Source organism: Engystomops pustulosus, chromosome 7 (genome assembly GCF_040894005.1).
Source record: "Engystomops pustulosus chromosome 7, aEngPut4.maternal, whole genome shotgun sequence".
NCBI lineage: Eukaryota > Metazoa > Chordata > Amphibia > Anura > Leptodactylidae > Engystomops > Engystomops pustulosus.
The window spans coordinates 182482698-182509756 of NC_092417.1; the positions used below are offsets into that span (position 1 = coordinate 182482698).

The 27059-nt window shown below is 53.9% G+C and overlaps 1 protein-coding gene across 2 annotated transcripts in view; it reads left to right on the plus strand.

Annotated features, from left to right (window-relative positions):
• DENND5A (DENN domain containing 5A) overlaps nucleotides 1–26834 on the plus strand; it is a 61929-nt gene extending 35095 nt beyond the window's left edge. For both annotated transcript variants that reach the window (XM_072119136.1, XM_072119137.1), the window contains 18 exons: nucleotides 181–498; nucleotides 1688–1903; nucleotides 2101–2335; nucleotides 2439–2589; nucleotides 2839–2932; nucleotides 4561–4692; nucleotides 4850–5002; nucleotides 5080–5161; nucleotides 18749–18833; nucleotides 19483–19611; nucleotides 19707–19828; nucleotides 21457–21602; nucleotides 21689–21807; nucleotides 22033–22214; nucleotides 22296–22378; nucleotides 25336–25459; nucleotides 25579–25747; nucleotides 25833–26834. In XM_072119136.1, the coding sequence (XP_071975237.1) occupies nucleotides 181–498; nucleotides 1688–1903; nucleotides 2101–2335; nucleotides 2439–2589; nucleotides 2839–2932; nucleotides 4561–4692; nucleotides 4850–5002; nucleotides 5080–5161; nucleotides 18749–18833; nucleotides 19483–19611; nucleotides 19707–19828; nucleotides 21457–21602; nucleotides 21689–21807; nucleotides 22033–22214; nucleotides 22296–22378; nucleotides 25336–25459; nucleotides 25579–25747; nucleotides 25833–26016 (2724 nt within the window). In that variant the 3' untranslated portion in view covers nucleotides 26017–26834. The remainder of the gene's footprint in view (nucleotides 1–180; nucleotides 499–1687; nucleotides 1904–2100; nucleotides 2336–2438; nucleotides 2590–2838; nucleotides 2933–4560; nucleotides 4693–4849; nucleotides 5003–5079; nucleotides 5162–18748; nucleotides 18834–19482; nucleotides 19612–19706; nucleotides 19829–21456; nucleotides 21603–21688; nucleotides 21808–22032; nucleotides 22215–22295; nucleotides 22379–25335; nucleotides 25460–25578; nucleotides 25748–25832) is intronic.
• Nucleotides 26835–27059: the final 225 nt, after the last annotated feature.

The window sequence follows — 27059 nt, forward strand, 5'->3', positions numbered from 1 at the left end:
TCAGTGATGACACCGCTGCTCTCTAGTGATGGATAGGCTGTATTCTCAGTGATGGCACCGCTGCTCTCTAGTGATGGATAGGCTGTATTCTCAGTGATGACACCGCTGCTCTCTAGTGAGGGATAGGCTGTATTCTCAGTGATGTCTGTTATCTATCTGTCTTTCTGTCCTCTCCTTTAGGCTAACCTTTGCTTTGTGGACATTGACAACCACTTTATTGAGTTGCCGGAAGATCTCCCCCAGTTCCCCAACAAGCTGGAGTTCATTCAGGAGGTGTCGGAGGTCCTCATGTCCTTTGGTATTCCTCCGGAGGGGAATCTGCACTGCAGTGAAAGTGTCTCCAAGCTGAAGAACCTCAAGACGGTGGACCTGGTGTCTGACAAGAAGAACGGGAACCTTGGTGGGTCACCCCTCAACTCTTTCGAACTCCTAAAGGAGAATGAAACATTGGCACGAATACAAGCTCTAGTAAAGAGGACTGGTGTTAGTCTGGAAAAGGTAAGATGGTCTTCGGGGAAGCTCTGGTGGCGGCCGATGACCGGGGGCAGCTCTGGTGGCGGCCGATGACCGGGGGCAGCTCTGGTGGCGGCCGATGACCGGGGGAAGCTCTGGTGGCGGCTGATGACCGGGGGAAGCTCTGGTGGTGGCTGATGACCGGGGGAAGCTCTGGTGGCGGCTGATGACCGGGGGCAGCTCTGGTGGCGGCCGATTACCGGGGGCAGCTCTGGTGGTGGCTGATGACCGGAGGAAGCTCTGGTGGTGGCTGATGACCGGGGGAAGCTCTGGTGGTGGCTGATGACCGGAGGAAGCTCTGGTGGTGGCTGATGACCGGGGGCAGCTCTGGTGGCGGCTGATGACCGGGGGCAGCTCTGGTGGCGGCCGATGACCGGGGACAGCTCTGGTGGCGGCTGATATGACCGGGGGCAGCTCTGGTGGCGGCCGATGACCGGGGGCAGCTCTGGTGGCGGCCGATGACCGGGGGAAGCTCTGGTGGCGGCCGATGACCGGGGGAAGCTCTGGTGGCGGCCGATGACCGGGGGAAGCTCTGGTGGCGGCCGATGACCGGGGGAAGCTCTGGTGGCGGCCGATGACCGGGGGAAGCTCTGGTGGCGGCCGATGACCGGGGGAAGCTCTGGTGGCGGCCGATGACCGGGGGAAGCTCTGGTGGCGGCCGATGACCGGGGGAAGCTCTGGTGGCGGCCGATGACCGGGGGAAGCTCTGGTGGCGGCCGATGACCGGGGGAAGCTCTGGTGGCGGCCGATGACCGGGGGAAGCTCTGGTGGCGGCCGATGACCGGGGGAAGCTCTGGTGGCGGCCGATGACCGGGGGAAGCTCTGGTGGCGGCTGATATGACCGGGGGAAGCTCTGGTGGCGGCCGATGACCGGGGGAAGCTCTGGTGGCGGCCGATGACCGGGGGAAGCTCTGGTGGCGGCCGATGACCGGGGGAAGCTCTGGTGGCGGCCAATGACCGGGGGAAGCTCTGGTGGCGGCCGATGACCGGGGGAAGCTCTGGTGGCGGCTGATATGACCGGGGGAAGCTCTGGTGGCGGCCGATGACCGGGGGAAGCTCTGGTGGCGGCCGATGACCGGGGGAAGCTCTGGTGGCGGCCGATGACCGGGGGAAGCTCTGGATGGTGATGGATATCCAGGTGGAGATCCACATCTGTTTCTTATTTCCTCTACAGGTGGAAGTTAAAGAAGAGACCACCATTAAGAAGGACACAAAGTTCCAGTGTGATGAGGAAGAACTCCGGATCCACCAGCTGAACATCCACGTCCGGGAGGTGTTCGCTAACCGCTTTACCCAGATGTTTGCTGACTACGAAGTGTTTGTCATCCAGCCGAGCCAAGACAAGGAATCCTGGTTCACCAACCGCGAACAGATGCAGAACTACGACAAGGTGAGGGATGCCGGAGCCTGATTTTTCATTGTAACAAATCCTCAGCTCTTGGAGATCTTGCGGTGTAAATATGTAAATTCCCTTTCACTGACAGCAAGCACGGAACTTAAAAAGTGATTGAATAATTAAAAAAACCTATAAGCGAAGTCCCGTTTCCCCTCCGCGGCCCCTGACCATGTGACCCTCTCTCCGTGCAGGCCTCCTTCCTCTCGGACCAGCCAGAACCGTACCTGCCTTTCCTCTCGCGTTTCTTAGAGACGCAGATGTTTGCCTCATTCATTGATAATAAGATCATGTGCCACGATGACGACGACAAAGACCCGATCCTGCGAGTGTTTGATGTGAGAGTGGACAAGATCCGACTGTTAAACGTCCGGACCCCGACCCTGCGCACGTCCATGTATCAGAAGTGCTCGGCCTTCGAGGAAGCAGGTAGTGGGCCAGGACTGGTGTGTGGTGCCCGGAGGAGGGGGTGAGGGATGTGAGGGCAGATGGTGATCGGTACGGGTTGGATAATTCTGCTCTTGTCTCGCAGTGAAGGCCATAGAGCTGCGGCTCTCGAAGATCGATCACACGGCCATCCACCCGCATCTCCTGGATATGAAGATTGGACAAGGGAAGTACGAGCCGGGGTTCTTCCCAAAGCTCCAGTCTGACGTATTGTCTACAGGACCAGCAACCAACAAGTAAGGAAGATAAAGCGCAGTGTGAGATGATGAGGGTGAATGTTCTCCTGGCTGGTGCTTGCTGTGTGATGGACCCTTCCTATGTCTCTTCCATCATGTATCGGCCACTTTGTATCTCACAGCTTTTCATTCTTATCTGCTCTACACAAAGAGGTTCTGCAGCAGCTGAGGATGGGTAGGGGACATCCTGCTGCGGCTCCAGCTTTTCCATGTTTGTTATCGTTAATAGTTTTCCCTCTTTTATAACAGATGGACAAAGCGAACCGCTCCAGCACAATGGAGGAGGAGAGACAGACAGAAGCAGCACACCGAGCACCTCAGGCTGGACAACGACCAGAGGGAGGTGAGGCCCCAACCAGCTCGAGCACAATCTATTACTCTATCAGTCAGTGTGGGCTCACTCCACACACCGGTGCCCGCCCATGGCTGCAGAGGGGCCGGCTACACACCGGTGCCCGCCCATGGCTGCAGAGGGGCTGGCTACACACCAATGCCCACCCATGGGTGCAGAGGGGCTGGCTACACACCAATGCCCACCCATGGGTGCAGAGGGGCCGGCTACACACCGGTGCCCGCCCACGGGTGCAGAGGGGCTGGCTACACACCGGTGCCCGCCCATGGCTGCAGAGGGGCCGGCTACACACCGGTGCCCGCCCATGGCTGCAGAGGGGCCGGCTACACACCGGTGCCCGCCCATGGCTGCAGAGGGGCCGGCTACACACCGGTGCCCGCCCATGGCTGCAGAGGGGCCGGCTACACACCGGTGCCCGCCCATGGCTGCAGAGGGGCCGGCTACACACCGGTGCCCGCCCATGGCTGCAGAGGGGCCGGCTACACACCGGTGCCCGCCCATGGCTGCAGAGGGGCTGGCTGCACACCGGTGCCCGCCCACGGGTGCAGAGGGGCTGGCTGCACACCGGTGCCCGCCCACGGGTGCAGAGGGGCTGGCTGCACACCGGTGCCCGCCCACGGGTGCAGAGGGGCTGGCTGCACACTGGTGCCCGCCCACGGGTGCAGGGGGGCTGGCTGCACACCGGTGCCCGCCCACGGGTGCAGGGGGGCTGGCTGCACACCGGTGCCCGCCCACGGGTGCAGGGGGGCTGGCTGCACACCGGTGCCCGCCCACGGGTGCAGGGGGGCCGGCTGCACACCGGTGCCCGCCCATGACTGCAGAGGGGCTGGCTGCACACCGGTGCCCGCCCACGGGTGCAGGGGGGCCGGCTGCACACCGGTGCCCGCCCATGACTGCAGAGGGGCCGGCTACACACCGGTGCCCGCCCATGGCTGCAGAGGGGCCGGCTACACACCGGTGCCCGCCCATGGCTGCAGAGGGGCCGGCTACCCACCGGTGCCCGCCCATGGCTGCAGAGGGGCCGGCTACCCACCGGTGCCCGCCCATGGCTGCAGGGGGGCCGGCTACCCACCGGTGCCCGGCCATGGCTGCAGAAGGGCCGGCTACCCACCGGTGCCCGGCCATGGCTGCAGGGGGGCCGGCTACCCACCGGTGCCCGGCCATGGCTGCAGGGGGGCCGGCTACCCACCGGTGCCCGGCCATGGCTGCAGGGGGGCCGGCTACCCACCGGTGCCCGGCCATGGCTGCAGGGGGGCCGGCTACCCACCGGTGCCCGGCCATGGCTGCAGGGGGGCCGGCTACCCACCGGTGCCCGCCCATGGCTACAGAGGGGCCGGCTACCCACCGGTGCCCGCCCATGGCTGCAGAGGGGCCGGCTACCCACCAATGCCCGCCCATGGCTGCAGAGGGGCTGGCTACCCACCAATGCCCACCCAGGGGTACGGGTAATGATGGGAAGGAGTTGAAAGAGGCAGGAAAATGGGCAATGAGAATGATCCAATCCATGTATTGTATTGCACTCTTCTGAATGATAAGTGGCTCTAGAATATAGCGCCCCTTGTGGTGTGCTGATGCGTTTCTGGTGAAGTTTTCTTCACCATATTTTTATATATTTGCAGAAATACATCCAGGAGGCGAGAAACATGGGCAGCAGCATCCGGCAACCAAAGCTCTCCAACCTCTCGCCCTCGGTCATCGCTCAGACCAACTGGAAGTTTGTGGAGGGTTTACTGAAGGAGTGTCGTAACAAGGTGCGGCCCGATATCCCTCCCATAGAACCACGACATTGTGTTTCTCTGTTTAACTATTGGATTGTTATCATTCCCATCCGGTAGTCCAGAATCTGGAGGCCAGGATGCCAGAGTCTGGTTATTCAAGGTTCGGACCTCTTCACGTCTTGTCTTCCAGACTAAGCGGATGCTGGTGGAGAAGATGGGTCGGGAGGCGGTGGAGCTGGGGCACGGCGAGGTCAGTATAACGGGCGTGGAGGAGAACACGCTGATCGCCAGCCTCTGTGACCTGCTGGAGCGCATCTGGAGCCACGGACTCCTGGTGAAGCAGGTAGGTCCCGCTTATAGGAGGTCACGTGACTCCGGTCTGGCGGAGGACTCAACCTGTGTCCTGTGCTTGTGCCGCAGGGAAAGTCGGCCTTGTGGTCCCACCTGCTGCATTACCAGGACAATAGGAGGAGGATGAACGCCGGGAGCCTCGGCCACACAGGTTATTACATCTACCTGCATCTCCAGCATCCCTTCTACATGTCCCCCACAATCCATCCTACTAACCTCCTCCTGCTGGAGGACCTACACCACTAATCTGGATTGTGTCCCTTCTACATGTCCCCCACAATCCATCCTACTAACCTCCTCCTGCTGGAGCACCTACACCACTAATCTGGATTGTGTCCCTTCTACACGTCCCCCACAATCCATCCTACTAACCTCCTCCTGCTGGAGGACCTACACCACTAATCTGGATTGTGTCCCTTCTACACGTCCCCCCACAATCCATCCTACTAACCTCCTCCTGCTGGAGGACCTACACCACTAATCTGGATTGTGTCCCTTCCACACATCCCCCCACAATCCATCCTACTAACCTCTTCCTGCTGGAGGACCTACACCACTAATCTGGATTGTGTCCCTTCTACACGTCCCCCACAATCCATCCTACTAACCTCCTCCTGCTGGAGGACCTACACCACTAATCTGGATTGTGTCCCTTCTACACGTCCCCCACAATCCATCCTACTAACCTCCTCCTGCTGGAGGACCTACACCACTAATCTGGATTGTGTCCCTTCTACACGTCCCCCACAATCCATCCTACTAACCTCCTCCTGCTGGAGTACCTACACCACTAATCTGGATTGTGTCCCTTCCACGTGTCACCCACAATCCATCCTACTAACCTCCTCCTGCTGGAGGACCTACACCACTAATCTGGATTGTGTCCCTTCCACACGTCCCCCCACAATCCATCCTACTAACCTCCTCCTGCTGGAGCACCTACACCACTAATCTGGATTGTGTCCCTTCCACACGCCCCCCACAATCCATCCTACTAACCTCCTCCTACTGGAGGACCTACACCACTAATCTGGATTGTGTCCCTGCCACACGTCCCCCCACAATCCATCCTACTAACCTCCTTCTGCTGGAGCACCTACACCACTAATCTGGATTGTGTCCCTTCTACATGTCCCTCACAATCCATCCTACTAAACTCCTCCTGCTGGAGCACCTACACCACTAATCTGGATTGTGTCCCTTCCACACATCCCCCCACAATCCATCCTACTAACCTCCTCCTGCTGGAGGACCTCCACCACTAATCTGGATTGTGTCCCTTCCACACGTCCCCCACAATCCATCCTACTCACCTCCTCCTGCTGGAGCACCTACACCACTAATCTGGATTGTGTCCCTTCCACGTGTCCCCCACAATCCATCCTACTAACCTCCTCCTGCTGGAGCACCTACACCACTAATCTGGATTGTGTCCCTTCCACACGTCCCCCACAATCCATCCTACTAACCTCCTCCTGCTCGAGGACCTACACCACTAATCTGGATTGTGTCCCTTCCACACGTCCCCCCACAATCCATCCTACTAACCTCCTCCTGCTGGAGGACCTCCACCACTAATCTGGATTGTGTCCCTTATACACGTCCCCCACAATCCATCCTACTAACCTCCTCCTGCTCGAGGACCTACACCACTAATCTGGATTGTGTCCCTTCCACACGTCCCCCCACAATCCATCCTACTAACCTCCTCCTGCTGGAGGACCTCCACCACTAATCTGGATTGTGTCCCTTCCACACGTCCCCCCACAATCCATCCTACTAACCTCCTCCTGCTGGAGGACCTCCACCACTAATCTGGATTGTGTCCCTTATACACGTCCCCCACAATCCATCCTACTAACCTCCTCCTGCTGCTGGAGGACCTACACCACTAATCTGGATTGTGTCCCTTCCACACATCCCCCCACAATCCATCCTAATAACCTCCTCCTCCTGCTGGAGGACCTACACCACTAATCTGGATTGTGTCCCTTCTACACGTCCCCCACAATCCATCCTACTCCCCTCCTGCTGGAGCACCTACACCACTAATCTGGATTGTGTCCCTTCCACACATCCCCCCACAATCCATCCTAATAACCTCCTCCTGCTGGAGTACCTACACCACTAATCTGGATTGTGTCCCTTCCACACATCCCCCCACAATCCATCCTACTAACCTCCTCCTGCTGGAGTACCTACACCACTAATCTGGATTGTGTCCCTTCTACACGTCCCCCACAATCCATCCTACTAACCTCCTCCTGCTGGAGGACCTACACCACTAATCTGGATTGTGTCCCTTCTACACGTCCCCCACAATCCATCCTACTAACCTCCTGCTGGAGGACCTACACCACTAATCTGGATTGTGTCCCTTCCACACATCCCCCCACAATCCATCCTACTAACCTCCTCCTGCTGGAGGACCTACACCACTAATCTGGATTGTGTCCCTTCTACACGTACCCCACAATCCATCCTACTAACCTCCTCCTGCTGGAGTACCTACACCACTAATCTGGATTGTGTCCCTTCTACACGTACCCCACAATCCATCCTACTAACCTCCTCCTGCTGGAGTACCTACACCACTAATCTGGATTGTGTCCCTTCTACACGTACCCCACAATCCATCCTACTAACCTCCTGCTGGAGGACCTACACCACTAATCTGGATTGTGTCCCTTCCACACATCCCCCCACAATCCATCCTACTAACCTCCTCCTGCTGGAGGACCTACACCACTAATCTGGATTGTGTCCCTTCTACACGTCCCCCACAATCCATCCTACTCACCTCCTCCTGCTGGAGTACCTACACCACTAATCTGGATTGTGTCCCTTCTACACGTCCCCCACAATCCATCCTACTAACCTCCTCCTGCTGGAGCACCTACACCACTAATCTGGATTGTGTCCCTTCTACACGTACCCCACAATCCATCCTACTAACCTCCTCCTGCTGGAGGACCTACACCACTAATCTGGATTGTGTCCCTTCTACACGTACCCCACAATCCATCCTACTAACCTCCTCCTGCTGGAGGACCTACACCACTAATCTGGATTGTGTCCCTTCCACACATCCCCCCACAATCCATCCTACTAACCTCCTCCTGCTGGAGGACCTACACCACTAATCTGGATTGTGTCCCTTATACACGTCCCCCACAATCCATCCTACTAACCTCCTCCTGCTGGAGGACCTACACCACTAATCTGGATTGTGTCCCTTCTACACGTCCCCCACAATCCATCCTACTAACCTCCTCCTGCTGGAGGACCTACACCACTAATCTGGATTGTGTCCCTTCCACACATCCCCCCACAATCCATCCTACTAACCTCCTCCTGCTGGAGCACCTACACCACTAATCTGGATTGTGTCCCTTCTACACGTCCCCCACAATCCATCCTACTAACCTCCTGCTGGAGGACCTACACCACTAATCTGGATTGTGTCCCTTCCACACATCCCCCCACAATCCATCCTACTAACCTCCTCCTGCTGGAGGACCTACACCACTAATCTGGATTGTGTCCCTTCTACACGTACCCCACAATCCATCCTACTAACCTCCTCCTGCTGGAGGACCTACACCACTAATCTGGATTGTGTCCCTTCTACACGTCCCTCACAATCCATCCTACTAACCTCCTCCTGCTGGAGCACCTACACCACTAATCTGGATTGTGTCCCTTATACACGTCCCCCACAATCCATCCTACTAACCTCCTCCTGCTGGAGGACCTACACCACTAATCTGGATTGTGTCCCTTCTACACGTCCCTCACAATCCATCCTACTAACCTCCTCCTGCTGGAGCACCTACACCACTAATCTGGATTGTGTCCCTTCTACACGTCCCCCACAATCCATCCTACTAACCTCCTCCTGCTGGAGCACCTACACCACTAATCTGGATTGTGTCCCTTCTACACGTCCCCCACAATCCATCCTACTAACCTCCTCCTGCTGGAGCACCTACACCACTAATCTGGATTGTGTCCCTTATACACGTCCCCCACAATCCATCCTACTAACCTCCTCCTGCTGGAGGACCTACACCACTAATCTGGATTGTGTCCCTTCTACACGTCCCTCACAATCCATCCTACTAACCTCCTCCTGCTGGAGCACCTACACCACTAATCTGGATTGTGTCCCTTCCACACATCCCCCCACAATCCATCCTACTAACCTCCTCCTGCTGGAGTACCTACACCACTAATCTGGATTGTGTCCCTTATACACGTCCCCCACAATCCATCCTACTAACCTCCTCCTGCTGGAGGACCTCCACCACTAATCTGGATTGTGTCCCTTCTACACGTCCCTCACAATCCATCCTACTAACCTCCTCCTGCTGGAGGACCTCCACCACTAATCTGGATTGTGTCCCTTCTACACGTCCCCCACAATCCATCCTACTAACCTCCTCCTGCTGGAGGACCTACACCACTAATCTGGATTGTGTCCCTTATACACGTCCCCCACAATCCATCCTACTAACCTCCTCCTGCTGGAGGACCTACACCACTAATCTGGATTGTGTCCCTTCCACACGTCCCCCCACAATCCATCCTACTAACCTCCTCCTGCTGGAGCACCTACACCACTAATCTGGATTGTGTCCCTTCTACACGTCCCCCACAATCCATCCTACTAACCTCCTGCTGCTGGAGGACCTACACCACTAATCTGGATTGTGTCCCTTCTACACGTCCCCCACAATCCATCCTACTAACCTCCTCCTGCTGGAGGACCTACACCACTAATCTGGATTGTGTCCCTTCTACACGTCCCCCACAATCCATCCTACTAACCTCCTCCTGCTGGAGGACCTCCACCACTAATCTGGAATGTGTCCCTTCTACACGTCCCCCCACAATCCATCCTACTAACCTCCTCCTGCTGGAGGACCTACACCACTAATCTGGATTGTGTCCCTTCTACACGTCCCCCCACAATCCATCCTACTAACCTCCTCCTGCTGGAGGACCTACACCACTAATCTGGATTGTGTCCCTTCTACACGTCCCCCACAATCCATCCTACTAACCTCCTCCTGCTGGAGGACCTCCACCACTAATCTGGATTGTGTCCCTTCTACACGTCCCCCCACAATCCATCCTACTAACCTCCTCCTGCTGGAGTACCTACACCACTAATCTGGATTGTGTCCCCTCTACACGTACCCCACAATCCATCCTACTAACCTCCTCCTGCTGGAGTACCTACACCACTAATCTGGATTGTGTCCCTTCCACACGTCCCCCACAATCCATCCTACTAACCTCCTCCTGCTGGAGAAGCTACACCACTAATCTGGATTGTGTCCCTTCTACACATCCCCCACAATCCATCCTACTAACCTCTTCCTGCTGGAGAAGCTACACCACTAATCTGGATTGTGTCCCTTCTACACGTCCCCCACAATCCATCCTACTAACCTCTTCCTGCTGGAGGACCTACACCACTAATCTGGATTGTGTCCCTTCTACACGTCCCCCACAATCCATCCTACTAACCTCCTCCTGCTGGAGGACCTACACCACTAATCTGGATTGTGTCCCTTCTACACGTCCCCCACAATCCATCCTACTAACCTCCTCCTGCTGGAGGACCTACACCACTAATCTGGATTGTGTCCCTTCCACACGTCCCCCACAATCCATCCTACTAACCTCCTCCTGCTGGAGCACCTACACCACTAATCTGGATTGTGTCCCTTCCACACGTCCCCCCACAATCCATCCTACTAACCTCCTCCTGCTGGAGCACCTACACCACTAATCTGGATTGTGTCCCTTCTACACGTCCCCCACAATCCATCCTACTAACCTCCTCCTGCTGGAGGACCTACACCACTAATCTGGATTGTGTCCCTTCTACACGTCCCCCACAATCCATCCTACTAACCTCCTCCTGCTGGAGCACCTACACCACTAATCTGGATTGTGTCCCTTCTACACGTCCCCCACAATCCATCCTACTAACCTCCTCCTGCTGGAGGACCTACACCACTAATCTGGATTGTGTCCCTTCTACACGTCCCCCACAATCCATCCTACTAACCTCTTCCTGCTGGAGCACCTACACCACTAATCTGGATTGTGTCCCTTCCACACATCCCCCCACAATCCATCCTACTAACCTCCTCCTGCTGGAGGACCTACACCACTAATCTGGATTGTGTCCCTTCCACACGCCCCCCCACAATCCATCCTACTAACCTCCTCCTGCTGGAGCACCTACACCACTAATCTGGATTGTGTCCCTTCTACACATCCTCCGCAATCCATCCTACTCACCTCCTCCTGCTGGAGCACCTACACCACTAATCTGGATTGTGTCCCTTCCACGTGTCACCCACAATCCATCCTACTAACCTCCTCCTGCTGGAGGACCTACACCACTAATCTGGATTGTGTCCCTTCTACACGTCCCCCACAATCCATCCTACTAACCTCCTCCTGCTGGAGGACCTACACCACTAATCTGGATTGTGTCCCTTCCACACGTCTCCCACAATCCATCCTACTAACCTCCTGCTGGAGGACCTACACCACTAATCTGGATTGTGTCCCTTCCACGTGTCACCCACAATCCATCCTACTAACCTCCTCCTGCTGGAGGACCTACACCACTAATCTGGATTGTGTCCCTTCCACACGTCTCCCACAATCCATCCTACTAACCTCCTGCTGGAGGACCTACACCACTAATCTGGATTGTGTCCCTTCCACACATCCCCCCACAATCCATCCTACTAACCTCCTCCTGCTGGAGGACCTACACCACTAATCTGGATTGTGTCCCTTCTACACGTCCCCCACAATCCATCCTACTAACCTCCTCCTACTGGAGGACCTACACCACTAATCTGGATTGTGTCCCTTCTACACGTCCCCCACAATCCATCCTACTAACCTCCTGCTGCTGGAGCACCTACACCACTAATCTGGATTGTGTCCCTTCTACACGTACCCCACAATCCATCCTACTAACCTCCTCCTGCTGGAGCACCTACACCACTAATCTGGATTGTGTCCCTTCCACACGTCCCCCACAATCCATCCTACTAACCTCCTCCTGCTGGAGCACCTACACCACTAATCTGGATTGTGTCCCTTCTACACGTCCCCCCACAATCCATCCTACTAACCTCCTGCTGCTGGAGGACCTACACCACTAATCTGGATTGTGTCCCTTCTACACGTCCCCCACAATCCATCCTACTAACCTCCTGCTGCTGGAGGACCTACACCACTAATCTGGATTGTGTCCCTTCTACACGTCCCCCACAATCCATCCTACTAACCTCCTCCTGCTGGAGCACCTACACCACTAATCTGGATTGCGTCCCTTCTACACGTCCCCCACAATCCATCCTACTAACCTCCTGCTGCTGGAGGACCTACACCACTAATCTGGATTGTGTCCCTTCCACACGTCCCCCACAATCCATCCTACTAACCTCCTCCTGCTGGAGGACCTACACCACTAATCTGGATTGTGTCCCTTCTACACATCCCCCACAATCCATCCTACTAACCTCCTCCTGCTGGAGGACCTACACCACTAATCTGGATTGTGTCCCTTCTACACGTCCCCCACAATCCATCCTACTAACCTCCTCCTGCTGGAGCACCTACACCACTAATCTGGATTGTGTCCCTTCTACACGTCCCTCACAATCCATCCTACTAACCTCCTCCTGCTGGAGCACCTACACCACTAATCTGGATTGTGTCCCTTCTACACGTCCCCCCACAATCCATCCTACTAACCTCCTCCTGCTGGAGGACCTCCACCACTAATCTGGATTGTGTCCCTTCCATGTGTCACCCACAATCCATCCTACTAACCTCCTCCTGCTGGAGCACCTACACCACTAATCTGGATTGTGTCCCTTCCACACGTCCCCCACAATCCATCCTACTAACCTCCTCCTGCTGGAGCACCTACACCACTAATCTGGATTGTGTCCCTTCCACACGTCCCCCACAATCCATCCTACTAACCTCCTCCTGCTGGAGCACCTACACCACTAATCTGGATTGTGTCCCTTCCACACGTCCCCCCACAATCCATCCTACTAACCTCCTCCTGCTGGAGCACCTACACCACTAATCTGGATTGTGTCCCTTCCACACGTCCCCCACAATCCATCCTACTAACCTCCTCCTGCTGGAGGACCTCCACCACTAATCTGGATTGTGTCCCTTCCACACGCCCCCCACAATCCATCCTACTAACCTCCTCCTGCTGGAGGACCCACACCACTAATCTGGATTGTGTCCCTTATACACGTCCCCCACAATCCATCCTACTAACCTCCTCCTGCTGGAGTACCTACACCACTAATCTGGATTGTGTCCCTTCTACACGTCCCCCACAATCCATCCTACTAACCTCCTCCTGCTGGAGGACCTACACCACTAATCTGGATTGTGTCCCTTCTACACGTCCCCCACAATCCATCCTACTAACCTCCTCCTGCTGGAGCACCTACACCACTAATCTGGATTGTGTCCCTTCCACACATCCCCCCACAATCCATCCTACTAACCTCCTCCTGCTGGAGGACCTACACCACTAATCTGGATTGTGTCCCTTCCACACGTCCCCCACAATCCATCCTACTAACCTCCTCCTGCTGGAGGACCTACACCACTAATCTGGATTGTGTCCCTTCTACACGTCCCCCACAATCCATCCTACTAACCTCCTCCTGCTGGAGCACCTCCACCACTAATCTGGATTGTGTCCCTTCCACACGTCCCACACAATCCATCCTACTAACCTCCTCCTGCTGGAGCACCTACACCACTAATCTGGATTGTGTCCCTTCTACACGTCCCCCACAATCCATCCTACTAACCTCCTCCTGCTGGAGCACCTCCACCACTAATCTGGATTGTGTCCCTTCCACACGTCCCACACAATCCATCCTACTAACCTCCTCCTGCTGGAGCACCTACACCACTAATCTGGATTGTGTCCCTTATACACGTCCCCCACAATCCATCCTACTAACCTCCTCCTGCTGGAGCACCTACACCACTAATCTGGATTGTGTCCCTTCCACACACCCCCCACAATCCATCCTACTAACCTCCTCCTGCTGGAGGACCTACACCACTAATCTGGATTGTGTCCCTTCCACACGTCCCCCACAATCCATCCTACTAACCTCCTGCTGCTGGAGCACCTACACCACTAATCTGGATTGTGTCCCTTCTACACGTACCCCACAATCCATCCTACTAACCTCCTCCTGCTGGAGCACCTACACCACTAATCTGGATTGTGTCCCTTCTACACGTCCCCCACAATCCGTCCTACTAACCTCTTCCTACTGGAGGACCTCCACCACTAATCTGGATTGTGTCCCTTCTACACATCCCCCACAATCCATCCTACTCCCCTCCTGCTGCTGGAGCACCTACACCACTAATCTGGATTGTGTCCCTTCTACACGTCCCCCACAATCCGTCCTACTAACCTCTTCCTACTGGAGGACCCACACCACTAATCTGGATTGTGTCCCTTCCACACGCCCCCCACAATCCATCCTACTAACCTCCTCCTGCTGGAGGACCTACACCACTAATCTGGATTGTGTCCCTTCCACACATCCCCCACAATCCATCCTACTAACCTCCTCCTGCTGGAGGACCTACACCACTAATCTGGATTGTGTCCCTTCCACACATCCCCCACAATCCATCCTACTAACCTCCTCCTGCTGGAGCACCTACACCACTAATCTGGATTGTGTCCCTTATACACGTCCCCCACAATCCATCCTACTAACCTCCTCCTGCTGGAGGACCTACACCACTAATCTGGATTGTGTCCCTTCTACACGTCCCCCACAATCCATCCTACTAACCTCCTCCTGCTGGAGCACCTACACCACTAATCTGGATTGTGTCCCTTCTACACGTCCCCCACAATCCATCCTACTAACCTCCTCCTGCTGGAGGACCTACACCACTAATCTGGATTGTGTCCCTTATACACGTCCCCCACAATCCATCCTACTAACCTCCTCCTGCTGGAGGACCTACACCACTAATCTGGATTGTGTCCCTTATACACGTCCCCCACAATCCATCCTACTAACCTCCTCCTGCTGGAGTACCTACACCACTAATCTGGATTGTGTCCCTTCTACACGTCCCCCACAATCCATCCTACTAACCTCCTCCTGCTGGAGCACCTACACCACTAATCTGGATTGTGTCCCTTCTACACGTCCCCCACAATCCATCCTACTAACCTCCTCCTGCTGGAGCACCTACACCACTAATCTGGATTGTGTCCCTTATACACGTCCCCCACAATCCATCCTACTAACCTCCTCCTGCTGGAGGACCTACACCACTAATCTGGATTGTGTCCCTTCCACACATCCCCCACAATCCATCCTACTAACCTCCTCCTGCTGGAGCACCTACACCACTAATCTGGATTGTGTCCCTTATACACGTCCCCCACAATCCATCCTACTAACCTCCTCCTGCTGGAGCACCTACACCACTAATCTGGATTGTGTCCCTTCTACACGTCCCCCACAATCCATCCTACTAACCTCTTCCTGCTGGAGGACCTACACCACTAATCTGGATTGTGTCCCTTCTACACGTCCCCCACAATCCATCCTACTAACCTCCTCCTGCTGGAGCACCTACACCACTAATCTGGATTGTGTCCCTTATACACGTCCCCCACAATCCATCCTACTAACCTCCTCCTGCTGGAGTACCTACACCACTAATCTGGATTGTGTCCCTTCTACACGTCCCCCACAATCCATCCTACTAACCTCCTCCTGCTGGAGCACCTACACCACTAATCTGGATTGTGTCCCTTCTACACGTCCCCCACAATCCATCCTACTAACCTCCTCCTGCTGGAGCACCTACACCACTAATCTGGATTGTGTCCCTTCCACACGTCCCCCACAATCCATCCTACTAACCTCCTCCTGCTGGAGCACCTACACCACTAATCTGGATTGTGTCCCTTCCACACGTCCCCCACAATCCATCCTACTAACCTCCTCCTGCTCGAGGACCTACACCACTAATCTGGATTGTGTCCCTTCTACACGTCCCCCACAATCCATCCTACTAACCTCCTCCTGCTGGAGGACCTACACCACTAATCTGGATTGTGTCCCTTCTACACGTCCCCCCACAATCCATCCTACTAACCTCCTCCTGCTGGAGCACCTACACCACTAATCTGGATTGTGTCCCTTCTACACGTCCCCCACAATCCATCCTACTAACCTCCTCCTGCTGGAGAAGCTACACCACTAATCTGGATTGTGTCCCTTCTACACGTCCCCCACAATCCATCCTACTAACCTCCTCCTGCTCGAGGACCTACACCACTAATCTGGATTGTGTCCCTTCCACACGTCCCCCACAATCCATCCTACTAACCTCCTGCTGCTGGAGCACCTACACCACTAATCTGGATTGTGTCCCTTCCACACGTCCCCCACAATCCATCCTACTAACCTCCTCCTGCTGGAGCACCTACACCACTAATCTGGATTGTGTCCCTTCTACACGTCCCCCACAATCCATCCTACTAACCTCCTCCTGCTGGAGCACCTACACCACTAATCTGGATTGTGTCCCTTCTACACGTCCCCCACAATCCATCCTACTAACCTCCTGCTGCTGGAGGACCTACACCACTAATCTGGATTGTGTCCCTTCTACACGTCCCCCACAATCCATCCTACTAACCTCCTCCTGCTGGAGCACCTACACCACTAATCTGGATTGTGTCCCTTCCACACGTCCCCCACAATCCATCCTACTAACCTCCTGCTGCTGGAGCACCTACACCACTAATCTGGATTGTGTCCCTTCCACGTGTCACCCACAATCCATCCTACTAACCTCCTCCTGCTGGAGGACCTACACCACTAATCTGGATTGTGTCCCTTCCACACGTCCCCCACAATCCATCCTACTAACCTCCTCCTGCTGGAGCACCTACACCACTAATCTGGATTGTGTCCCTTCCACACGTCCCCCCACAATCCATCCTACTAACCTCCTGCTGCTGGAGGACCTACACCACTAATCTGGATTGTGTCCCTTCCACACGTCCCCCACAATCCATCCTACTCACCTCCTCCTGCTGGAGCACCTCCACCACTAATCTGGATTGTGTCCCTTCTACACGTCCCCCACAATCCATCCTACTCCCCTCCTGCTGCTGGAGGACCTACACCACTAATCTGGATTGTGTCCCTTCCACACGTCCCCCACAATCCATCCTACTAACCTCCTCCTGCTGGAGCACCTCCACCACTAATCTGGATTGTGTCCCTTCTACACGTCCCCCACAATCCATCCTACTCACCTCCTCCTGCTGGAGCACCTACACCACTAATCTGGATTGTGTCCCTTCTACACGTCCCCCACAATCCATCCTACTCACCTCCTCCTGCTGGAGCACCTACACCACTAATCTGGATTGTGTCCCTTCTACACGTCCCCCCACAATCCATCCTACTAACCTCCTCCTGCTGGAGGACCTACACCACTAATCTGGATTGTGTCCCTTCTACACGTCCCCCACAATCCATCCTACTAACCTCCTCCTGCTGGAGCACCTACACCACTAATCTGGATTGTGTCCCTTCTACACGTCCCCCACAATCCATCCTACTAACCTCCTCCTGCTGGAGCACCTACACCACTAATCTGGATTGTGTCCCTTCTACACGTCCCCCACAATCCATCCTACTAACCTCCTCCTGCTGGAGCACCTACACCACTAATCTGGATTGTGTCCCTTCTACACGTCCCCCCACAATCCATCCTACTAACCTCCTCCTGCTGGAGGACCTACACCACTAATCTGGATTGTGTCCCTTCTACACGTCCCCCACAATCCATCCTACTAACCTCCTCCTGCTGGAGCACCTACACCACTAATCTGGATTGTGTCCCTTCTACACGTCCCCCACAATCCATCCTACTAACCTCCTCCTGCTGGAGCACCTACACCACTAATCTGGATTGTGTCCCTTCTACACGTCCCCCACAATCCATCCTACTAACCTCCTCCTGCTGGAGCACCTACACCACTAATCTGGATTGTGTCGCTTCTACACGTCCCCCACAATCCATCTTACTAACCTCCTTCTGCTGGAGGACCTACACCACTAATCTGGATTGTGTCCCTTCCACACGTCCCCCACAATCCATCCTACTAACCTCCTGCTGCTGGAGCACCTACACCACTAATCTGGATTGTGTCCCTTCCACGTGTCCCCCACAATCCATCCTACTAACCTCCTCCTGCTGGAGCACCTACACCACTAATCTGGATTGTGTCCCTTCCACACGTCCCCCCACAATCCATCCTACTAACCTCCTCCTGCTGGAGCACCTACACCACTAATCTGGATTGTGTCCCTTCTACACGTCCCCCCACAATCCATCCTACTAACCTCCTCCTGCTGGAGGACCTACACCACTAATCTGGATTGTGTCCCTTCTACATGTGCAATATCCTTAGATCATCTCATAGCGCCCCCCACAGGACATCCCCTGCTTTGTGCATGGCTGGTATAAAAGTGCCCTTTACTTCCAGCAGGGGGCTCCACATGTCACAGTACAGGTTTGTTTGTTTTAGATGATTCTTGTCGTGTTTTCATCCTTCTTCATACATTTTCGTTCCTTTTTCTAGAGTTATTTCTAGATTCTGAGAGGCGGAGGTCTGACCCGAATCCGGCGATGGCTCCGCTGAAGATCTCGCTGGTGCAGGACATGCTGTGAGTGCTGAGCTCCTCGTCACCTCCTGGGGTTGTGCTTATTACACTGCCATAGTTTGGGTATTGGGAGGAGACCTGGGTGGGTTCTGCCTGGGGTCCATAGTCTATACGGGCTCTGTAGTTCTGGGCTGGGCTCTGTAGTTCTGCCTGGGGTCCATAGTCTATACGGGCTCTGTAGTTCTGGGCTGGGGTCCATAGTCTATACGGGCTCTGTAGTTCTGGGCTGGGCTCTGTAGTTCTGGGCTGGGGTCCATAGTCTATACAGGCTCTGTAGTTCTGGGCTGGGCTCTGTAGTTCTGGGCTGGGCTCTGTAGTTCTGGGCTGGGCTCTGTAGTTCTGGGCTGGGCTCTGTAGTTCTGGGCTGGGCTCTGTAGTTCTGGGCTGGGCTCTGTAGTTCTGGGCTGGGCTCTGTAGTTCTGGGCTGGGCTCTGTAGTTCTGGGCTGGGCTTTGTAGTTCTGGGCTGGGCTCTGTAGTTCTGGGCTGGGCTCTGTAGTTCTGGGCTGGGCTCTGTAGTTCTGGGCTGGGCTCTGTAGTTCTGGGCTGGGCTTTGTAGTTCTGGGCTGGGCTCTGTAGTTCTGGGCTGGGCTCTGTAGTTCTGGGCTTGCAGGGGTCGGTATTGTGTCTGTATGTCACGGTGTCTCCCTCCAGGCACATCCAGAATATTGGGGAGATCAAGACGGATGTGGGGAAGGCTCGAGCCTGGGTCAGGTTGTCCATGGAGAAGAAACTTCTGTCGAGACACTTGAAACAACTTCTGCTGGATCATGAATTAACCAAGTAGGTCCCCCCGAGCCTCCACTATATGTCACATACACCGACCCCCGACCCGACCCCTGCACTGATACTCAGAGAATGTTTTTCTATAACAACAGAAAGTTATACAAGCGATATGCCTTCCTGCGCTGTGACGACGAGAAGGAGCAGTTCTTATACCATCTACTTTCCTTCAACGCAGTGGATTATTTTTGCTTCACCAATGTCTTCACAACAATAAGTGAGTTACATCCAGAGCTGCACTCACTATTCTGCTGCTGGTGCAGTCACTGTGTACATACATGACATTGCTTATCCTGTACTGATCCTGAGTTACATCCTGTATAATATACTCCAGAGCTGCACTCACTATTCTGCTGCTGGTGCAGTCACTGTGTACATACATGACATGACATTACTTATCCTGTACTGATCCTGAGTTACATCCTGTATTATACCCCAGAGCTGCACTCACTATTCTGCTGCTGGTGCAGTCACTGTGTACATACATGACATTACTTATCCTGTACTGATCCTGAGTTACATCCTGTATTATACCCCAGAGCTGCACTCACTATTCTGCTGCTGGTGCAGTCACTGTGTACATACATGACATTACTTATACTGTACTGATCCTGAGTTACATCCTGTATTATACCCCCAGAGCTGCACTCACTATTCTGCTGCTGGTGCAGTCACTGTGTACATACATGACATTACTTATCCTGTACTGATCCTGAGTTACATCCTGTATTATACTACAGAGCTGCACTCACTATTCTGCTGCTGGGGCAGTCACTGTGCACATACATGACATTACTTATCCTGTACTGATCCTGAGTTACATCCTGTATTATACCCCAGAGCTGCACTCACTATTCTGCTGCTGGTGCAGTCACTGTGTACATACATGACATTACTTATCCTGTACTGATCCTGAGTTACATCCTGTATTATACCCCAGAGCTGCACTCACTATTCTGCTGCTGGTGCAGTCACTGTACATACATGACATTACTTATCCTGTACTGATCCTGAGTTACATCCTGTATTATACTCCAGAGCTGCACTCACTATTCTGCTGCTGGTGCAGTCACTGTGCACATACATGACATTACTTATCCTGTACTGATCCTGAGTTACATCCTGTATTATACCCCAGAGCTGCACTCACTATTCTGCTGCTGGTGCAGTCACTGTGTACATACATGACATTACTTATCCTGTACTGATCCTGAGTTACATCCTGTATTATACTCCAGAGCTGCACTCACTATTCTGCTGCTGGTGCAGTCACTGTGTACATACATGACATTACTTATCCTGTACTGATCCTGAGTTACATCCTGTATTATACCCCAGAGCTGCACTCACTATTCTGCTGCTGGTGCAGTCACTGTGTACATACATGACATTACTTATCCTGTACTGATCCTGTATTATACCCCAGAGCTGCACTCACTATTCTGCTGCTGGTGCAGTCACTGTGTACATACATGACATTACTTATCCTGTACTGATCCTGTATTATACCCCAGAGCTGCACTCACTATTCTGCTGCTGGTGCAGTCACTGTGTACATACATGACATTACTTATCCTGTACTGATCCTGAGTTACATCCTGTATTATACTCCAGAGCTGCACTCACTATTCTGCTGCTGGTGCAGTCACTGTGTACATACATGACATTACTTATCCTGTACTGATCCTGAGTTACATCCTGTATTATACTCCAGAGCTGCACTCACTATTCTGCTGCTGGTGCAGTCACTGTGTACATACATGACATTACTTATCCTGTACTGATCCTGAGTTACATCCTGTATTATACCCCAGAGCTGCACTCACTATTTCTGTCTCTCCTCAGTGATCCCCTATCACATCCTCATCGTTCCCAGTAAGAAGCTTGGGGGCTCCATGTTCACTGCTAACCCCTGGATCTGTATTTCTGGAGAGATGGGTGAGACGGGTGTTCTGCAGGTTCCTAGGAACATCTTGGAGATGACATATGAGGCAAGTTGGTTCTTCCTCTTTTCGGCAGAGGGTGAATCTCTTCTCTTCCTCGATGTTAATGGTGTAACCTTCTCCTGCTTCTCCAGTGCCAGAACCTCGGCAAGCTGACGACTGTGCAGATTGGACACGACAACTCCGGGCTGTACGCCAAGTGGCTGGTGGAGCACGTCATGATCCGGAACGAGATCACAGGACACGCGTACAAGTGAGAACCTGCTGGCTGCTTCTGCGCCACCTGGACTGACACAGTGTAACAAAACACTAACACAGCAGAGCTCTATAGGCAGAGGATGACTCCGTAATATCAAACATTGGACGGGCGGCTGTAGCCCACGTGTTTCATGCCGGGGGTCCCTCAGTCAGAGCTTACACAGCAGATATTGGACGGTCTTCTTTGTTCTTCTTTGCCTACCAATGTGTTTGCTCTCAGGTTCCCCTGCGGCCGGTGGTTGGGGAAGGGGATGGATGATGGGAGTCTGGAGAGGGTTCTGGTTGGAGATCTTCTCACATCCACTCCAGACACTGAAGAAAGACCCTGCCGGACGCCTCCGCTGCAGCACTCCCCGGGCATGATCCGCAGACTCGTGGCAATATCCCCCAACAGCCGGCCCAGTAAGTTGTGTCCTGAACCCCAGGACCTCCTGCAGGGTCATATAGTCATCACTCATCCATGGGGCCTTGTCTTCCTCACAGAACTGAACACTGGGCAGATCCAGGAGGCCATCGGGGAGGCTGTCAATGGGATTGTCAAACATTTCCACAAACCGGAGAAAGAGGTAACGCGAAGCTCAACCATCCGCCCCTCAATCCTCTCTGCGAGATCTTCTTCTCTTCATCCCTTGCCATCAGCAATACATCCTCTTCTTTCTTTGCTCCTCTCTTCCCCTGCATCCTTCCATCCCATCGTCTCCTCTCTTCCATCCCATCGTCTCCTCTCTTCCATCCCATCGTCTCCTCTCTTCCATCCCATCGTCTCCTCTCTTCCATCCCATCGTCTCCTCTCTTCCATCCCATCGTCTCCTCTCTTCCATCCCATCTTCTCCTCTCTTCCATCCCATCTTCTCCTCTCTTCCATCCCATCTTCTCCTCTCTTCCATCCCATCTTCTCCTCTCTTCCATCCCATCTTCTCCTCTCTTCCATCCCATCTTCTCCTCTCTTCCATCCCATCTTCTCCTCTCTTCCATCCCATCTTCTCCTCTCTTCCATCCCATCGTCTCCTCTCTTCCATCCCATCGTCTCCTCTCTTCCATCCCATCGTCTCCTCTCTTCCATCCCATCGTCTCCTCTCTTCCATCCCATCGTCTCCTCTCTTCCATCCCATCTTCTGCCATTCTTCCATCCCATCGTCTCCTCTCTTCCATCCCATCGTCTCCTCTCTTCCATCCCATCGTCTCCTCTCTTCCATCCCATCGTCTCCTCTCTTCCATCCCATCGTCTCCTCTCTTCCATCCCATCGTCTCCTCTCTTCCATCCCATCTTCTCCTCTCTTCCATCCCATCTTCTCCTCTCTTCCATCCCATCTTCTCCTCTCTTCCATCCCATCTTCTCCTCTCTTCCATCCCATCTTCTCCTCTCTTCCATCCCATCTTCTCCTCTCTTCCATCCCATCTTCTCCTCTCTTCCATCCCATCGTCTCCTCTCTTCCATCCCATCGTCTCCTCTCTTCCATCCCATCGTCTCCTCTCTTCCATCCCATCTTCTCCTCTCTTCCATCCCATCGTCTCCTCTCTTCCATCCCATCGTCTCCTCTCTTCCATCCCATCGTCTCCTCTCTTCCATCCCATCGTCTCCTCTCTTCCATCCCATCGTCTCCTCTCTTCCATCCCATCGTCGCCATTCTTCCATCCCATCGTCTCCTCTCTTCCATCCCATCGTCTCCTCTCTTCCATCCCATCGTCTCCTCTCTTCCATCCCATCGTCTCCTCTCTTCCATCCCATCGTCTCCTCTCTTCCATCCCATCGTCTCCTCTCTTCCATCCCATCTTCTCCTCTCTTCCATCCCATCTTCTCCTCTCTTCCATCCCATCTTCTCCTCTCTTCCATCCCATCGTCTCCTCTCTTCCATCCCATCGTCTCCTCTCTTCCATCCCATCTTCTGCCATTCTTCCATCCCATCGTCTCCTCTCTTCCATCCCATCGTCTCCTCTCTTCCATCCCATCGTCTCCTCTCTTCCATCCCATCGTCTCCTCTCTTCCATCCCATCTTCTCCTCTCTTCCATCCCATCTTCTCCTCTCTTCCATCCCATCTTCTCCTCTCTTCCATCCCATCTTCTCCTCTCTTCCATCCCATCTTCTCCTCTCTTCCATCCCATCTTCTCCTCTCTTCCATCCCATCGTCTCCTCTCTTCCATCCCATCGTCTCCTCTCTTCCATCCCATCTTCTCCTCTCTTCCATCCCATCGTCTCCTCTCTTCCATCCCATCGTCTCCTCTCTTCCATCCCATCGTCTCCTCTCTTCCATCCCATCGTCTGCCATTCTTCCATCCCATCTTCTGCCATTCTTCCATCCCATCGTCTCCTCTCTTCCATCCCATCGTCTCCTCTCTTCCATCCCATCGTCTCCTCTCTTCCATCCCATCGTCTCCTCTCTTCCATCCCATCGTCTCCTCTCTTCCATCCCATCGTCTCCTCTCTTCCATCCCATCTTCTCCTCTCTTCCATCCCATCTTCTCCTCTCTTCCATCCCATCTTCTCCTCTCTTCCATCCCATCTTCTCCTCTCTTCCATCCCATCTTCTCCTCTCTTCCATCCCATCGTCTCCTCTCTTCCATCCCATCGTCTCCTCTCTTCCATCCCATCGTCTCCTCTCTTCCATCCCATCTTCTGCCATTCTTCCATCCCATCGTCTCCTCTCTTCCATCCCATCGTCTCCTCTCTTCCATCCCATCGTCTCCTCTCTTCCATCCCATCGTCTCCTCTCTTCCATCCCATCGTCTCCTCTCTTCCATCCCATCGTCTCCTCTCTTCCATCCCATCTTCTCCTCTCTTCCATCCCATCTTCTCCTCTCTTCCATCCCATCTTCTCCTCTCTTCCATCCCATCTTCTCCTCTCTTCCATCCCATCTTCTCCTCTCTTCCATCCCATCTTCTCCTCTCTTCCATCCCATCTTCTCCTCTCTTCCATCCCATCTTCTCCTCTCTTCCATCCCATCTTCTCCTCTCTTCCATCCCATCGTCTCCTCTCTTCCATCCCATCGTCTCCTCTCTTCCATCCCATCGTCTCCTCTCTTCCATCCCATCGTCTCCTCTCTTCCATCCCATCGTCTCCTCTCTTCCATCCCATCGTCTCCTCTCTTCCATCCCATCGTCTCCTCTCTTCCATCCCATCGTCTCCTCTCTTCCATCCCATCGTCTCCTCTCTTCCATCCCATCGTCTCCTCTCTTCCATCCCATCGTCTCCTCTCTTCCATCCCATCTTCTCCTCTCTTCCATCCCATCTTCTGCCATTCTTCCTTCTTCTCCTATCTTATCCTTCCGTCCCCTTCTTTCTTCTTCATTCCCTCTTCCCCTTGGTCTCTTCCTCTCTTCCATCCACTTTTCCGCTCAATCCCTTCCTCGCTTGCCCTCGGGCCCCCCCCCCTTCCTCGCTTGCCCTCGGCCCCCCCCCTTCCTCGCTTGCCCTCGGTCCCCCCCCCCTTCCTCGCTTGCCCTCGGTCCCCCCCCTCCTCGCTTGCCCTCGGTCCCCCCCCCCCTTCCTCGCTTGCCCTCGGTGACAGGTGTATCTGTTGCAGCGGGGAAGTCTGACGTTGCTGCTGTGTGGGGAGTGCGGACTGGTCGCTGCGTTGGAGCAAGTTTTCCAGCACGGATTCAGGTCTCCGCGTCTTTTCAAAAGTATCTTCATCTGGGACTTTTTAGGTAAGGAGCGGGGGGGAGATGCTGTGGGGACTGTGGGTGAGGGGTCTTCTCCCCTTTCTCTCATTATTATTATTATTATTTATTATTGGTAATTGGTTCTGTGTTGACATTTTGTGTAGAAAAAGCACAATCCCACTACGACGCCTTAGACGTGAGCGACACCGCTCTGGGGGAGGACTGGGAGAAGAGAGTCCGTATCTTCAGCCGCTTCATCACCGCCATAAACGGCACCCCCAGAAACATCGGCAAAGACGGAAAGTTCCAGATGTTTGTGTGTCTCGGAGCTCGGTGAGTTGTCTGTACGGTGGGGACACCAGTCAGCGATTGAACGCTTGCGCCATTTGCTTATGACGTCTTGTCCCGTTTTCCTCAGGGATCATCACCTGCACCACTGGATTGCCCTCCTGGCGGACTGCCCCGTCATAGCACAGATGTACGAGGACACCGCATTGATAAAGGACCACACCCTGGTCAACTCACTAATCCGTGTCCTGCAGACGCTGCAAGAGTTCAACATCACCCTGGAGAGCTCCCTCATCAAGGGGATCAACATCTGACCCCAGCAACGTAGCCAAACCCAAGAGATCTATCACTACTGTGCCCGGAGCGGCGCCCCCTGTGGCCGGAGCGCGCCCTGTCATATATTACAGAGTATCTCTATTTATGTAAATGCTATAAGACTTTCCTATGAGAGAGGTGACGTTGAATCCCGCGCGGCTTATTGTCAAGCTGTCCTATCTACTCGCCTTCCGAGCCAATCAGAGGCCGCCGCAGAAGGATGTGGGGCCCTTGTCGCCGTTTCTCTGTCTGTTACATTTTTGGGACATTTTTGCTTTCTTCGCTCCGCTCCCTTCATTTGCTGTTACAGGAAAGAGAAGAATCTATATTTTTAGACGTTGCGGTCTGGAGCGCAGTGTTTCGGGGGGTCGTGTTGGCTCCTCCTCCTTGTCAGTATTATATTGTGATTAGAGGGACGTTTACAGAGTGTTTATATATATATATCGTCACAATTATGCACAAATGTGCTTTTTTTATTATTCATATGCGTTATTTTATTTATTTAACTGTTCGTGTTCCCATCACTGCAGCCCCCCCCTCCCCCGGGCGGCACAGCGGGCGCATGATGACAGGGCCCTCTCTATCGGATCGCCCCCTTGGCCGCAGCTTCGCACATCGTACTCTCAGATTTACTTGACGTTTGTTCATTCTGCTGCTTCACGTTCCTCCGACATGCAATAACCAGGCGGCAGCGCAGCCGCTCGTCTCTCACAAACCCCCCCCCTGCGCTCCTCGCCCCGGGCCCCCCCCTCCCGGCTCTGGCGCATGAGGAATTTTGCACAGATCAGGTTAGAAAAAAATAAAAACATTTACACGATTAACGTCTGGAGCAAGTTTTTTCTTTTTGGATTTTGAATATATTTCTATTTCATACAATTACCAGATTTGGGGAGCAGGGAATCCTGGGAACAGACGGTAACTGAAGAGGTCTCAGCTACTAATGAGTAGTGGTCTCAGGGGTGTTGTCGGTTTTGGGAGCGGTCTTAGGTACTTTTGGTCTCTGGTACTGTCGGCAACGGGCGCCTTCGGTAAAGGCGCTGTC